This window comes from Passer domesticus, chromosome 3 (assembly GCF_036417665.1).
Source record: "Passer domesticus isolate bPasDom1 chromosome 3, bPasDom1.hap1, whole genome shotgun sequence".
In the NCBI taxonomy this organism is placed as follows: Eukaryota; Metazoa; Chordata; class Aves; order Passeriformes; family Passeridae; genus Passer; species Passer domesticus.
The window spans coordinates 114964198-114980539 of NC_087476.1; the positions used below are offsets into that span (position 1 = coordinate 114964198).

The 16342-nt window shown below is 40.9% G+C and overlaps 1 protein-coding gene across 6 annotated transcripts in view; it reads right to left on the reverse strand.

Annotated features, from left to right (window-relative positions):
• XDH (xanthine dehydrogenase) overlaps positions 1-16342 on the reverse strand; it is a 70369-nt gene that overhangs the window by 28857 nt on the left and 25170 nt on the right. For all 6 annotated transcript variants that reach the window (XM_064415346.1, XM_064415347.1, XM_064415345.1 and 3 more), the window contains 9 exons: positions 12197-12254; positions 9832-9928; positions 8574-8682; positions 7423-7549; positions 6581-6642; positions 4755-4823; positions 3895-3963; positions 3352-3438; positions 530-671 (listed from right to left, as the gene is read on the reverse strand). In XM_064415346.1, coding sequence (XP_064271416.1) covers positions 530-671; positions 3352-3438; positions 3895-3963; positions 4755-4823; positions 6581-6642; positions 7423-7549; positions 8574-8682; positions 9832-9869 — 703 coding nt within the window. In that variant the 5' untranslated portion in view covers positions 9870-9928; positions 12197-12254. The remainder of the gene's footprint in view (positions 1-529; positions 672-3351; positions 3439-3894; positions 3964-4754; positions 4824-6580; positions 6643-7422; positions 7550-8573; positions 8683-9831; positions 9929-12196; positions 12255-16342) is intronic.

Here is a 16342-nt window from a genome sequence, read left to right on the forward strand (position 1 = left end):
TATCCTTCAAGAAAGGAAAATTAATACAATAACCCCTTCACCATTTAGTAATTATTTCATGAACCATTTTCTCAAGACAACAGAATTACTAAATATGTCTGAACTCTCCTCCTCAGCACTTATGTGTGCAAAAGTATCTATTTGGTGTGAGAAGGCAGTAAGATTTCAAGTCTTGAGTTTTCTCACTGAAAAGTCCTTCAAAATGCAGCTTTCACAACTGAATTCATTTGATTATAGAGATATTTCATGCTGTGTCACTTCCCTCTTCTGAAAATTCCACAAAATAGCACAAAGGCTTGGAGATCTGGATTAGTATTTTTTTCTCTTGACACAGCAAAAAATGGAGAAAAACATTCACTGCGAGATTAATCTACCTGAGAAGAAAATATGTTCCTACATACAATCTGAAAATAAATAGCTTTTTAAAAGCAATGACACAAAAGAGGTTTCCATTTGCACTGTTCTCACAAAATACTTAATATGGAAGGTTTTCCAACAGTTCATAATAAGCATGAGCTCTTTGTCTTACCCACTTCTGTGTTCCCCACAACGAGTTTGGCGTTGGGGTACTGGGATTTGAGTGCCACCAGTTCATTGAGAGTTGTGGGCTGGATCCACATCACACGCTCGCCTTTGAAACACATCTGCTTCTGCTGTTTGTTACTCTGAGTCTGCAGAAGGGAATTCAGATAGAGCTCAGCCCCCATCAAGCCAAGAATCCCTGCTCACATGCTGCCCATGCCTGTGCCACGCTGGGCTCCATCTCAGCCAAGTTACTGACAGGGGGCTGGGATAGCCACACTCCTGTTGGCAGTTTGCCACTCCCCATCCTTCTGCTAGCAGTGATGAAAGTCTCTCTCTTGCTGACATAAGTTCTCCCTTCCTGGTACTGCCAGGCACATCCTGCTGCCACACCTCCACAGCAAGATTTGTGCCAGCAAGCTCCATCTGACCAAGGCTCTGGCACATGCCCGTGGCTCCAGTTGCTTCAATGGGTTTTTCATTCTCATCTTAATCCAAAAATGTCAGTCTTTAGCACAGATGAACTGCAATTAACCTGCTAGGCCAGATTATTTAACTACTTTACTCAGTGACTGAAGAAAACATGAGATCAACCCTTGGGAAGGAGAACATCCTGCAGAGGAAACAGAGGAGCCCTGTCTCAAGCTGAATCTATCTTATGCTATGGTCTAAGAGAACCCACTCATACTGTAGCTCATCACACATTTAAGCTGGGTACAGCAGCAGAATTAATGATTGAATTTCAGTTGTTAAATGTGAAGGAAGCTGTAAATGCGTCATGTGCTGGATTAGATTCCTGGCTGGAACACATTGCTTAGGGGGGAGGATCCCCAAAAAAGACAGGAATGAAACATGGAGAGAAAACTAATCTCACCTAACTTTTAATGTCATTGTGAGCCAACCAACTTTCACTCCTGCTATGATGAGGGGAGTTTTATGAAAAGACAACTGTCTGAGATATATATTCAGCTACACCCTGTAGTTCTGTGGTGGCTTTGCTTTGTTCATTTGAGATTTTATGGTTAATGTATTAATGAGTGTGGTGGGTTTAGTGTTGGTTAATTATTAGTCTACCCTTTTTTTTGTGAGGTAAGATTAGGGGAAAGGCAAAGTAGGTTTAAAACACTAAAAGGAAAGTTTATTAATAGTAACTAAAAGAAAGAGTAATAAGAATTAGAATAAAACCTTTAGGACACTCCTCTTCCCCCCATAATCTTTTCTTTCCCAATGACAATTTAAAGAAACAAAACCTAAAATTTCAGTTTACTACTTCTAAAATAGTCTTTCTTTCGTTTACTTAGGCAGAGAAGTCTTTTTTGTTAATGTTATGGAGACTTCTCTACAAGAAAACAGTTTTCTTGTGGTTCTCTCTATGAATAGCAACTGCCTGGAGAAATCTGCAATTGTGAAATTTTTCTCATTTTCTACAAGTTTTTCTCACAGTTGTGTTATGGGCCATGTCAATTTATAGGGTACTGTTTTGAAGACGAGTTGTTTAAAGTCAAAAGTTGCCATTATTTATTCCTGAAATTATTTTCTTCTTAAGAGCACAAGATCTCTGTTACTTTTTTCTCTTTCTCTGTTTAAACTTTTCATAGGACTACAGTTATTTTAACATTTGCTTACTTTAGTATGGAGGCCTTTGCTCAATATCTACAAATTGAATACAATTTCATGTGTTATAGGGGGAAAATAGTCTTTTTTCATATCTTTACAAGAGGATTTCAGCCTAAAACTAAAGGTATCTCCTCATTCCTCCTATCTGGAATTGCTTCTTCATTGACTTTGGTGTCTTCATGTTGTTGGTTGGACTCTATGATCATTAAGGTCTCTTCCAGCCTGGTCATTCTGTCAATTCCTTTACATTGTCTGCATTTTTGTTCCTCCTCTCACTCGAGGGAGGATTGAAGCATTGAAAGAGTTAATATTTTATTCAGGGCTTGTAGATGTTACCTGACCTCAGCCTGGCTTGGTAGCTTGTGGTGGGAGCTGCAGCCAGGGGGGCTGATGGCCTCTGCCCTGCCCTACCCAGTGGTTGAGGGTGAATATTCACGGTGGGGGAATCTTGGCTGAGCCAGCCTGGCCCAGGGCAGCTCTTAGGGTGGGCAGGTCCAGCTCGGCCCCGCTCAGGAGCAGCAAGATGTCAGAAATGGCAGCCAGGCCCAACATCGGCCTTGCGGCCTCTCCTCCCCTACCCAAAAAACAGCTGGGGTAAGACACCCTGGAAAAAGGGTCCAGACCCACAGCAAAAACCACCCAACCCTTGTTACCTCTATCAACCAGAAAAGAAAGAAAAAATTTCTGAGTTTCTTTCATCTTTACCATGTGTTTTTCACAAAAACACATCAACTTTCCAGTAGCTAAAAAGTTTACATCACTTCCATGAATGCCTCCCATACAAAACCACCACAAGTTCCTACTTCTCTTCCTACACTATAAAGGGAACTTTGGGAGACAAGCTCAGATATATCTCTATTTGATGCAGAAGTTCACATTTGACCTAGTAAATTGACATTTGGATTTTAGCTTCTGTTCCACCCCCAGACAGGCAGTGACTGGGAAGGAAGGCAACCCAAGAAGAGAGACATATGGTGAGAACCAGAAAGAAAGCCAGACTGCCGGAGCAGGCACCTGGCCTGCATATTTCTTCTAAACCACCCTGGCTCAAACACCTTCTGTTTTATAAAACAGGGAAGGATTCATGCCCATGCATTTTCATTCTTTCGCAGCCATTTTTGCCCCGCCATTTCCTCAGCACAGAGTCACTCAAACCTTGTGCAGAACAACTAAACCAGCAAATCACTGCTATTTCTTTCTGAATGAACTCACCATTAATTCTGGTGGGAAGATTGGCTCCTGTGTGGGATCCAGTGGCTGGAACTCAGAAGAATTGAACAGGCTGGAGGATGTCATTGTCTGTGACAGAGAAAATGCAAATGGCTAATGACTGAGGAGAAAGCTCTGCACATATAACCATAACTCATTCCTCTTTCAAATCAAATCCCTGTTAATATTTCATAGAGCAAAATATGGCAAACACAGCAAAATGATGCCACCTGATTCAGCATTTAAGGTCCCCAGTTATATTCTTCTGACTCCCCTGCATGTCTTGTCGGATCCCTCAACCCTGAGCACACTGATACGTTTTAGTCAATCAAAAGTGACATCCTTTTCACCTTGGCATATTAAATCACATCAAATACACCTTTTTCTGAGGTATACTCTTCTGATCATAAAATATAAATTAGTGTAAATTGCTTTGCATAGATATTGCTAAAATAAAAGCATTTGGCTTAGGCATACAACGAGCCAGATCTAAGACTTTAAAACATCAGAAATAAAGGGAAAAGTACTAGTTGAGAGGCACTTTACCACACTGTCTGCTTTTCCATTCATGCAGCAGCCTGGACCATTGGCTTTTCCTCCACAGCAGCCCCCATTCTGAAGAAGAAAAAAGCACATTCCAGCTATTCTAAACATAGTCAGAACATTGCAACTTTCACAGAACATACTCCTCCTCTTTTATCATTCCCCGGATTTCAGAAATTTGCAGTCATATTTTTCATTAATAAACTGCTTGAAAGAAAGGACTCTAAGTAGTCTTAATTGTTGGAGTATTCCATGCGATACTGGGTGCTTCCTAAAAACCAATCCCCAGAAATTCCCTGGAAATTTCTGGCAATAAATTTCATTATATTCTCTGCTTCCTAAACTTCTTTTATACTCACACTACCTTAAGCACCAATTTCTTCTTTCCATTCCTTCATTTGTTTTGTACTTAGACTGATACATACAAGGTGATTAACTTTTTTCCCCTCCAGATATTTCAAAACATTCCAATTGTACAATTTTGGAACAGAGAGGAAATTGCTTCATTCATCACTGGACGGCAAAGTTTGGGAAAGATCACAGTGGGGAATTCAGACCTGTTTTCACAGAAAGACTTCAGTGCACCAGAAGCTGGTAACACATTGCTTACAGTTGTCACCATGCTATTTGACAGAAGGGTTGCTCCTGGTAGACTCAGAAGGAACATCACTGTTTTAAAACCCACATCATGATGGCCATTCATTGGGATGTACAAGTTCCAGCATTTTCCAAGAGATAGACAACAAAAACAGCTCAGAGATTTCTGAATATCTGCACCACAGCAGAGCCAGAGAGGTGACTAACACATCAAAGCTCAATGCTATATTGAAAATTGAGGTTATGGGTCTTAATATTCAGCTTACCATGGTATTTTCCTTCCCACTACGACAGCATCCAGTGCCATTGGCAACTCTGCCACAGCAATTCATGTCCTGTGAGAACAAAAACTGTTCTGAGAAAAAAAGTGCAGATTCCAAGGAAATTAAGTAGGTTTGATCCCCTTTTGAAAAAGATATCCAAAGCAGAAGGAAGGTGCCAACCACATAGGTGTTTCTCTTGCCAATGGAAGGCAATATCCTGCAGTGTCATGCCCACTGTGCTGATAAACCTTTTGTTCTGGTTTGGAACTATTCTGACCATTCAAGAAATTAGCTCTGGAGCCATGAGGAGATACCCAGAGAAGGCTGAAAGCACATACAACACAATACCAATACTCCACCACAGAGACCATCTGCCTTTATTTTTGATCTGACTCCTATTAGTTTCATTTCTTGAAATGATCTTTTACTGGGAGAGGCAGGAAATAGCAGATGCCTCTTCACATTCCACCTCTAATCACAATTATGTTGATCACTATCAGAGGTCAACAGAAACCACTGTTTGTGCTATGTAGAGTTCCTTCCTCTCCCTGGCATCTCCTTTTCATGCTGAAGTGCACTCAGTGCTTCCCAGTATGGAAGTCAGATTGCCACAGATGTGATCCTTGTTCCAGGTCTCTGAATCCTCTTCTGTTCTGCAATATTCTGTTAGAGGTGAGAGGAGCAGAACTGCACAGAGTACTCAAGTGTAGGAAGAGCCATGGCAGTGTTTTCTGTTTAGTATCCCATTCTATTCTCCAGTCTATCAGGTTCATAAAATCCTTCAGAAATGCCTCAAAGCCAGTGCCTGCCTTCACTGCCCAAACTTTATATCTGTTTGCTTATTTTCTCATATCCTTACTCACACTCTTTTAAACCACGTTTAGGGATAGGTGCAACAGCGTTGCTTCCCACCACAGGTCCCAACACAACTCCACAACAGTGACCTCCCTCCACAGCAAAAATATGCCATTTTAACTCCACTGCCTTTTAACCAATCTTTCATACCTACAGAGATCTTCCCTCTTAACCCCTAATGTCTTTTAAAGCCTTTGATGAGACACTGTGCAAAACCTGATGGAAATCCAAGCAGGCTTTTATCAACTGGGGTTATCAACCATTTGTAATGGATCTCATTCCTGCTTGTATTCTCATTTGTTGACGGCAGTTCTGGATAATAAAATGAAATTAATGAGCATAATTCATTCTTTCCTTTTGATATTTTATACCAGTGTAGACCCATGAGTGGCTGGCAAGTGCATAATTATCTACTCCTCTTCACAGCCTCCAGCACTCTTTCAGGTACAAAGGGACTAGTGAAAATTCACAGCAAAGCTTCATACTGCAGCCAAACCAGCAGAAGAATTCTGGGCAAGAGCTATAAAATGGTAACATCAACTTCTTTCCAGAGCAATTCTTGCTGTGCAACTGATCTTTCAAAAATGCAGATGCCTCCACAGCATGTCCCTACCAGTGCATCACACCTTCACATGTTGTCCACACCAGGATCAGCTGCAAGCTGTATTATGCAGAGAAGGTGAGTTTTTCTGAGACTTACAGAAAAGAGTTAGAGTCTGATTACCTGTGATCCAAAAAGGGACCATCAGATGGATCTTATTAAGGTGTCCCCAGCAAATGGAGAGAGTAAAGGGTTTACTCTATGTGAATTATTAACACATGAATCATATAAACAGAGGTCAAGAGTTGGAGTTGGGTTGTAGGAACGTATTGATTTCCTTTCTCCCCATTTGAGTTCATGATATGTTTCAGTAACAGAGAGAAATACAGCCAACTTTCCAGGTTTTTTTAAAACATCATCTAAAGCCACTTACTTTAGCAAATGTCCTGTATCCTTCCAGAATGGGTCTGTAGCCTGTACACCGACACAAGTTCCCTGCATTGCCAGAGCAAAAGGATTAGGATTTAGTGTCATTTGGCTAAAAACTCCTCTTCTTTTAAAACATTCTATTGTTTCTCACAAAAGTTGTCAAATCTTGATACAGCTAATGAAAAAAATGGAAGAAAATTTCATTAGGAACCTTGCAGCAACCCTACCATTCCTTTTTGTTGAAATTTAAACTGAAATTCATTTAGCACAAATTCAATCTGTCTTATTCAGTATTCATTTATCTCAATTGTGTGAGTCTTATCAGTATACCAACTAGTCTGTCTCCTGAATTACACAGAGATTGCTTTCTCCTGCATCATCATTCCTCTCAGATCACTGCTGGAAGCACAATAATGATTCTAACCCCAGCAACAACAGCAGCCTCTCACAGGATTTACACATTTGGATTCTGCCCCACTCCATCACTGCATGTTGCTGTCTTGGTCCTTGACTTGAGGACATGTTCTCTGTCAGCTCTGCAGGCTCTTGTGACAGCAATGAATAAACAAAGACACTTTCATGCCCCTCAAGGACAGGCCACCTTTTGGTCTGTTGTTAAGATTAGTGTGCTTCTAATCCCAGACTGAGGCCACTTGCCCCTGCTTATGAACTATGATCTTCACTTCATAGCACCTGGCTGGTATCCAAGTGAAAAAGCTCCTTCTTAACCTCACAACCATCAGCTATTTTTAACAAAATACATTAAATAATGGTGCACCTTCATCCCACTGGGTGAAGCAGATGTAATTAAAGCAGAACAGATTGCACCCCTGCAATCAATATTACCTTGGAAAGCATCTTCAATGTCCTCCATGTGGGGCTCGGGGTTGTTCCGAAGCAATGTGTACATGGACATGACAATGCCTGGAGTGCAAAAGCCACATTGGGACCCATGACTTTTTGCTATTCTCTCCTGAGAGAAAGTAAAAACCACAATTAGTCCATAATATCACAGAGAGATCACTGTTGTGCTTGTTTCTATTACACTCCTGTTAAAAGCAAAACCCAGTATCACAGAGGTGCTAAGATTATGATCAGATGTTCCCTGAGAGACAGCCTTCAAAGTGGAGAGCAGCTTGAAAAGTTTGCACCTAGGCTTTGAACTCAAAATGTGACTGAGGGCCACTAGAAAATTCCAAGGAGATCAGGAATTATTCACATTTACCATGCTAGCAAGGTTTGGGTTACCTGCCTAGACCTGAGATTGAATTTCAAAACTTAGCTGTCAGAATCTTCAGGTATGGGAAGAGAAAAGAAGACAAACAGGCCAGACTGGCTGCCATCCATTCACGCACATCAAAGTTATTTTTCACTTTATTGTTTACTCCCTCAGACACTGGCACAAGTCCTACCCACTGTGCAAACTGAGATGAAGGACAGTTTACCTTAAGGGAGCAGGTCTCTGACAAAGAGAGGCAAGGCTGCATTGTAACTCCTTGCTAGAAGAGCAAGGATGCACATTCCTGTCACTCCTTCTCACCAAGAATATTTTGAGACTCCAGCAACATCAGTGATCCAAAATTTATTTCACTACTGCAGGGAAGGTTCCTAACTATGCAAGATCAGAAACCAAAGTAATTTGTGGAAGGCCATGGGAGAGCCCAAACCTATCCCAGATTTTCTAGCTCCAGGTCATTAGATTGGCTTTCCTCACAACATCAGTCTTCCCAGACCAGGATGTGGACCAAATACAACAGCATTGGCCATTCAGCCAGGATAGCATGAGTTAACTTCTCAGGGGCAGAGCAGAGCTGTAGCATTATCTCAGGAGTTTGATTCTGTCACTTAGCCATTCCTGCAAATATGGATTGCTCATGTGGAGTGTCCACCTCATGGCTTTAGCATTATGGTGGAGGTCCCAGTGTCCTGGAACAGGTTTAATCAGCACAAGGAAACATGCATAGAGGGTTTTAAAGTTACCAGTATTAATAGCTTACCTGGGCTGGGTGCAGCCTGGATTTTGTGTTTCCTATGCCTTCAACAGTAGTTACAGCCACGTGATGCAGGGCACAGACAGGGAAGAGACAAGCATTGGCAGTATGGTGGCTAAAACAGTACATTAAGGTCATTTCATTTGGCAGTGCTGCTCAGCAAAGGAAAAAGGGAACAGGAGCAGTGAAGAGTACTTGGAAGCTACAGCAGAGAACACAACAGAAGCACTTAAGTAGATGTGATATGAGAATTAATTACAAGCCAAATCCTACAGCACCCTGTCATCCATAGTTCTAATCAATTTCTCTTGCAGTTTGATGTGGGCATACACCATAGCATTTTGCCTAGATAGAGCAACTTTAAACATCCTTGTTGCACATTAAGATACAGAACTCATACAAGTAATTTATAGGGGCAGACTACAAATACCGAGATGTTGTGTGGCTGGATGTTGCAAAGTTACACAAGAGCCTGGAGTTCTCAGCCTTTTAGCTAGAAAGCTGTTTCTAGATGGTAAACATGGGGAAAAAGTCTAGACTGAAGGTAAAAGAGATTAGTGTTGCCAAAACTTGTATAAGAACTAGCTATTTTATCTCATTTCTATGAAGACAGAATAATGACCCTAAAGGTATCTTGTTCATGGCCATGCTATTAAGCAGAACCACTCAGAGGGGATCCAAGTTCTAGTATCTCCAAGCATTATTCCAAATATATTAAAGATTTCAGTGCTTTCTGTTCCCCACAGTAAAACTAAACCGAGGCCTGTCTCTGTCTCATCCTCTCTTTGCATTCTCCTTTACTTTTATTCCATTATTTCCCCTTTCAATTAATTAAAGTGAGAACAGGAGGAAATTTTGTCTCAGGAAATAATTCTGAAGGTTACACTACAAGTAGACAAAAAAGTTAATATCTGCTGGCATACAGAAATGAGATTATATTGTCATAATACAATAACAATAAAGATTTTATCACAATAATCATATGGTTTCTCACAGGAAAAAGTTACATTAGAATCAGAGCAGATATTGCAGGCACAAAGAAATAGCTCCTTATAAACATTGTGCAATGCTTTAAGAAAAACACTTTCTTATCTTGGCCTTCTGAGCTTATGTTCTGAAAGTGAAAAATTATGTTTTGGCAGAAACATTCATTATATAACTTTTTTTTAAAAAATAGTACAATAGTACCATGTCTGGTATGTCAGGAACCTGGATCTGTCCCCATGTTATTTCTCTGTTGCAGAGGTCAGATTGCAAAGGATACAGGATTTTCTTCCGAAAGGGATCATATTTGGATATCATAACAGTGCAAGCACCACATCCACCTTCTCCACAGCCTAGTTTGGTTCCACACAGGCCCACTGAGAGAACAGCAATTAAGGAAAACACGAAAAGTATTGGCAGAAACTTGTTCAAGTCGTCAACAAAGGCTGAGCAGCAAGTTCTTACTGGAAGCAAATCACTAATTTCTTCTGCTTAATAATTTAACATAAGCAAAGTTTCAAAAGCTGGCAAGTGACTATTGAGATCAACACCCAAACTCCTCATAAGGACACAGCCCACACTCCAACACACTCTCAGAAATAAACAATAAAATATCCTCAACTGCAACAGTTCCCGCTTTCCATGACTCAGAAAAGGAAATGACACAAGGGAGATAAAAAGCACTGGTAATTGCTGAGCAGGAGCTGTTCAGGCATGCAGCCACATCCCTGAGCCACACAGTGACATCCTCCTTCAGCACCTCTCAGTGGTGGGGCTTGACTTCTTCCTACACCTGCTGCCTTTGAAGTGCTCACAAACTACCTGCATCTCAAAAGTCACGGTCTGGCTGTCCCCTTTCTGATGGCTTGCTAATTGATGGGGACAAATCCAACCAAGCACACTCCCCAGGAGCCTGGGTCCTATAAAATCATAGGAGGGAGACACTAAGAGCCAGAACTCATGGAGATGCACAGAACCCCTGCACAAACACCTGGAAGCTCATGGAGTGTATGGCCCAGCCTAAGCAGATTCCTCCACAGACTGCTGAGCTCATGGCCATGCTTTAAAACCAGGAATTACATCAAATGTTCTGCAAAGGGAGTTCAGGAAAGAATTCCTTGAGTTACTTCTGCTTAGGTTCCTTCACTCATTAAAAGGTAATTAGACACTAATATTTATTGCAAAGAGAATTGGCAAATGTTGAGAGACACTTGGTGGGGTAAAAATCAGCTGATTTCATTGGCAATGGACACTGAGTTGAGATAATCAGTGCCTTTCCCTGTATCCCAGAGCCTTTGGAAAAGCAACAGACACTGTGATAGAGGGAACTCAATTCATCTTGACTTCACTGCAAACAGTATGGCACCGACTGTTTCTAGAGAATCATGGAATCATTTAGGTTGGAAAAGATCTTTAAGATCACCAAGTCCAACCATAAATATAATGCTGCCAAGTCCACCACTAAACCATGTCTTTGATGCAAGCCTAAGGCTGCCAAGTCCACAATTAAACCATGTCCTTAAAGCCACCACTGCTTTTCATAGAATCATGTGCCTGCTTGAGCAAAAATACAGCTTTCCCATGCCATTCACTGTTTCTCTTGACAACAGTGCTAACCTGCCCTGCCTGAATAAAACATGTCTCTCAAAGTATTTGTCCGACCCTAACAAGAATGTTCACGTAGAAGATGAGCAGGTTTTGAAGGGCTCAGATTCTCTCTTTACAAAGCTATTTGCATTACTTATCTGGAAGCTTAGACATAAGAGTTCTAGCAGTAAGACAGGCACACCTAGGCACAAGAGTCATGCCAGTTACATTTCCTCCTGACCTTTATCCATCTGTGGTATACTCAGATAATAGAGCTGCTGATAGCTCTGCTGGAAACCTCCAAGAGGAACGTGATTCATGTCCCTGTACTTCCTTCAGCTCCCAAAAAAACTGAACACAGCAGCATGGTATGGATACACCAGCACAGCTGTGAAGAGTTTGGCAGATGCACACACCCAGCTGGCCAGACAAAAACTCAGAAAACAAGGAATGACACTACCTATGGAAGCAGACCTGGTGCAGCCAGCCTGACCATCACAGTAATAGCTACTCAGCTCCTGCAGCTCTTCTGACTCACACGTTGACCAGTTTCAAGCAGGGGTGAAATGTGGCCGCTTGCATCTGCTCATGTAAACACGCCCATGGTGCATGGGGGGAACCCCTGCCTCTGAGCCTGCCTCCCTGGGCCACCTGATAAACAGCACAGGGTTATCAGGTTATGGGATATTAGCCAGCCAATTTGATGTTTTGGCCAGAAAATTCTTTATTCTTTGTGTGGAACAAATTTACATGTCCTCCAATTTTACTGCCATCTCATTATTGCTTCCTTTCCAATATATTATAATTCTGTGAAATCACAAGTTTTTCCTTAAAGTATTAATAAATCATTTAAAGTATATAATTTAAATTTTGTTATTGTTTAAGCCTGGAATGACAGCTGTAATCTTTGCTAGCAAGAAATACCAGACAATGCAAAACACTCCCTCTTACGCTCTGTGCAAAAGCTCTGCCCAGTACTGAAGTGACAGAACAGTAAACAATTATGAAATGCTGTAGGCATTTAAAGCCTTCTGCAGTTTTTTTCTGGCACTGGATACATTTTCTTCTCAGATAAGTTAGCAGGGTTGTTTCTGGATCCACATCTTTTTCCACCACCTGCAAGAAGGGAAAGATATTGATAAACACAAAATGTTTTACAGCACAGATAAGTTAGTTGCAAGGGGAAAGTTTGATCTTTCTGCAACTTCTTTCCTAAAGCAGGAAGCAAAAATCACAGATTATTTCAGCAATGCTGGTCATGTATCCAGACACAACATTTCCTTGAATTTATTGTGTCAGAGGGAAGTATATGCATTACATACATCCGAGTTTTTCAGTCATGCCACACTGAAGCAAATCTAAAAAACCCTTCATCAAAAATGGCAAACTGTAGCGAGAAGAGAAAGAACTGTGTTTTGTACTCAAATCTTTGGTTCCTGACACGTCCCAAATGGTGTCTCATCTTTATCGACCCTGAATAACTGAACTTTGTCCTTTATTTTACTGTTGGAAGAGACAGAGAAAATGAACAGCTAAACAGAATTACAGAAAGAGCATCAGTAACAGGTTTTGCAGAGAAAAAACCCCTACGGTGGAAATTGTAATGTGACAACACAGGTGCAGCAGGATGGACAGCAAGTACCAATCCTGTGAAGTTTCTCCTTCTTCCCTTATAACATTAAATCAATCAGTATTACAGTAGTAGCTATCCTAAATGTGGGAATATGAAATTCTAAGAAAGGAAAAATTTTTGCTGCATATTTTGAGCCACCTCCACCCTATTAATAAATCACACTATTAGAAGTTATCCATTAGACATAAAGCATTTTATTTTAACCTCTGCCCAGTGGTCAGAAACTTAAGTTCTGCCCTTGCCACTTGTCTTCCCCCTTTTCTGTTATTAATAAAGTGTCAAGAAACTTTTCCAAATTCACTGTGTGCCAGAATATAATCATGTTCTTGGCTCTTATTTTATGCAAGTCCTAAGTACAATAGCTACAGTTTATTTAAATTAATCACTCCCAGTTTGAAGGGCAAATTGAAACAGGGGTCACTTGTTCAAGTATTTTTTTTTACTTTCTTTTTTTCACTGATAAGAGACTTTCACAACCTCTATCCTGCTTCACCATGACACGTGACATGGTTATCCTAAAGAGACAAGGTTCATACTTCCTTTTTGAGCTCACTCTTTTAGAATTAACTAATAAAATTGCTGCTACAAAACACAACCAGATGTGTTTTGCACATCTCATTCCTTCACTGGGGATGATCTACAGGAAAAAAAGGGTCCATTCTAGTTTGGGAATGTCATATTGCAGATCATGCAGCACCCACTGCTGCTATTCAGGGCAGAGTGCCCATGTTCCCTCACCTCCTGGACACATAGAAATAAAAACATGCAGTGGCTCTTCCATGACCATCTGGTTCAGAGTAAGCCCATACATCCCTCTGCAGCACCTTGGCAAACAGACACACATAGGAAGGAAATTCCAACCATCTTTGTGACTGAGTGGACAAATGGCCTTTCAGAGCCATTCCACAGGCAAAGAGCCAGCCCCAGCAACTCCCACTGTCACACTGAGTTTCTTCCATGTGTCAGTGCCAATGGCCATTGCAAACCCTCCCAAAGCAGCTTCCAAGATAGCCAAACACAGAGAAGAAACTTTAGAGCAGTTAAAGACTATTCTGTGCTTATATCAAAGAAAACATCTCAAGAGTTTTTCTTGAAAGAGTCCAAGAAGTGCTCGGTTATGTACTCAAACCAAGCAATTAATAGTTTGGCCCACTGGCTTCTTTTCAGGAAGCAGGAACTAAAAGACAGGCCTAATCCTTCATTTTTCATTTAAGCACTCATCTCTATGTACTTTTAGTGATGCAAGAATGTGTGAAGTCCCAAAGCTGAAGCTTTGCTGAACTTTATCAGAAAGTGTCTCCCACCATGTCCCAGACAATCCACACCCTTACTCTGTTCCATCCAACAGAGTATGGATTGCTACTTCAGCCACTTCAAACTACTCCATGGAGCTGTATATCTGCAATTCTGGCAGAGACTAGGCATCTGGGGGAAGAGATGGGTAAGAGTTTGGAGAATATTCTGGATTAACACAAATTTCACACATCAGAGATCCAGGAGTCATTTCTCTTCACTTCAGATCCCTGGTGGGAGGATGCTTGCTGATGAGTCTCTCTTGCTGGCCACAGAGTAAGAATTTTTTGCTGTTCTTGCCTTTTGCTCATTGTTGTTAATGCTGGCTTGTCCTCCAACATATCATTCGTCCAGTGGTTTGTTGCAATCTCCTGCTGTGATTTGTTCTTAAAATATTTTAAACCCCTGTGGGTGGGGATAACACGTCTTGTCTGATGCCCAGTACAATATAATTCACAGCTCAATACCACAGTTCCTGCTCACCTCCCCCAGTGTCCTTGCACAGAAAGGAATGGAATTCCATCCATTGCCTTCTGTGGTTGTAGGATCAAACAACTTCGATACTGCAGTTAAATAAATAGTTCCCTTTGGCAAGTCTTTAGTGCTTGGTAATTTGTTTTATTTTGGTTTCTTTTAATTAAATGTCATATTGCAGGTGTATCAGATTGACAGCTATATTTTGACAATTTAAAACTGGATTTTACTGCATTTGGCAGCTTAATTATTAATCAAATGCAGAAAGAAACATTGTTGAAAATGTTAGGTTGGCACAGACAGTCAAATGACTCTCAACAAATTTACTCTGTACTGCTGTGTTTGTACTGCATGTCTGTTTGCCTACTGATTCTAGGAATTTTAAATACTCAGATCCACCTCAGCAGGGAGCCTAGCCTGGTCCTGAAGTTCTGTGTGCTTTTAAGTACCACTAGAAGCAGGTTCTGAAGCAGTTTTACACCTTTAAAGAGCACGGACTAGTCCAGAACAATTTTGAGCTAACTTCCCCATAATTTCACGTACAAAACTTCAATCTCAAGAAATATTTTGTTTCCAGCTTCTCTACCTGCCTCTCCTTAATTCAGATAACTTTGCCTTTACAACACAAAGCATCATATTTAAATTATTATTCCCAGAAAGTTAGAGGTTTTTCAGTTTAAGGGAACAGTAGTTGAACAAGTAAATAGAGGAACACAAGGAAAGTGAAAACAAACTTTCCCATTTTACCAAACAATGTGCTAAACTTTCCATCAGTTGGGATCTATAAATGAGAAGCAGGTGCTTTCCTGAAGGACAAGCTCCCATTCAATCACTAATCCCTGGTCACTGATTAAGTTGCAAGAAGAGAAAGTGAAAGGTTTTAACCAGATTCCCACACAGCAAGTCATATCAGTCACATGTAAAGGTCCCCTAGACCTTAAAATCTGTGAATGTGTCATTCCTGAAGACAATGAGAGATTTCTAATTTATTAGGAAAAAGGATTAGAACACAGATGAACCAACTGAATATAATTGCACAATGTAAATTTGCTACTGGTCATGAGAACACTTTGTTCTGCTTTAAGCCAGCACACTGAAAGCTCCTAAGTCACTGTTTATGCAGAACCTAGAGGTTCACAAAGCTCAGAAAAATCCTGTATTTTAGCTGGTCCCATCAGCAATCAAATACTCACAGACTTTGGAAGTGATAAGAGGCCTAATGTGGCTTCCAGCATAGATCCTCCCTTAGCATTCAGAATAGAAATAGAAATATTGACTCCATGTGTTTAAACTGAAATTACATGCTACATATGCATGAGAAAGATTTGTCTGTCAGCCAAGGAAAAAAATTGCCTCTATTAGCTTTAAATTGAACATGCTGATTTGCATTCTATCTAGGCAGACTACTAAGATAACTTTGAGTCAGTAGTGTGCCAAGCTATATGCCCAGTGAAATAAACAGTCCTGAATGTAAAGTATGCTCAGCTGCTCCAAGGAGACTTTTCCTTAACAGTGCAGACTGGGCTAATGTGAGAGAGAAGAATTTGCTGCAATCCATGTCCCTGTCTCACAAACCACCTCTTATCACCTGGTTTTGTACAGTGACAGAATGTCAGCAGCCCATTTGCAATGTCCAGCTGTCATGGACTCACACATCAGTGACTTTTCCCACTGGCCATGTTACCAGTGAATCAACTGGAATGTTTAGTCAGGATCCCAGATGGACAGAGCCATATCCTAACTTAGAATCATACAATATACTGACTTGGAAGAGACCCACTAAAACCATCAAAGCTCAACTCCT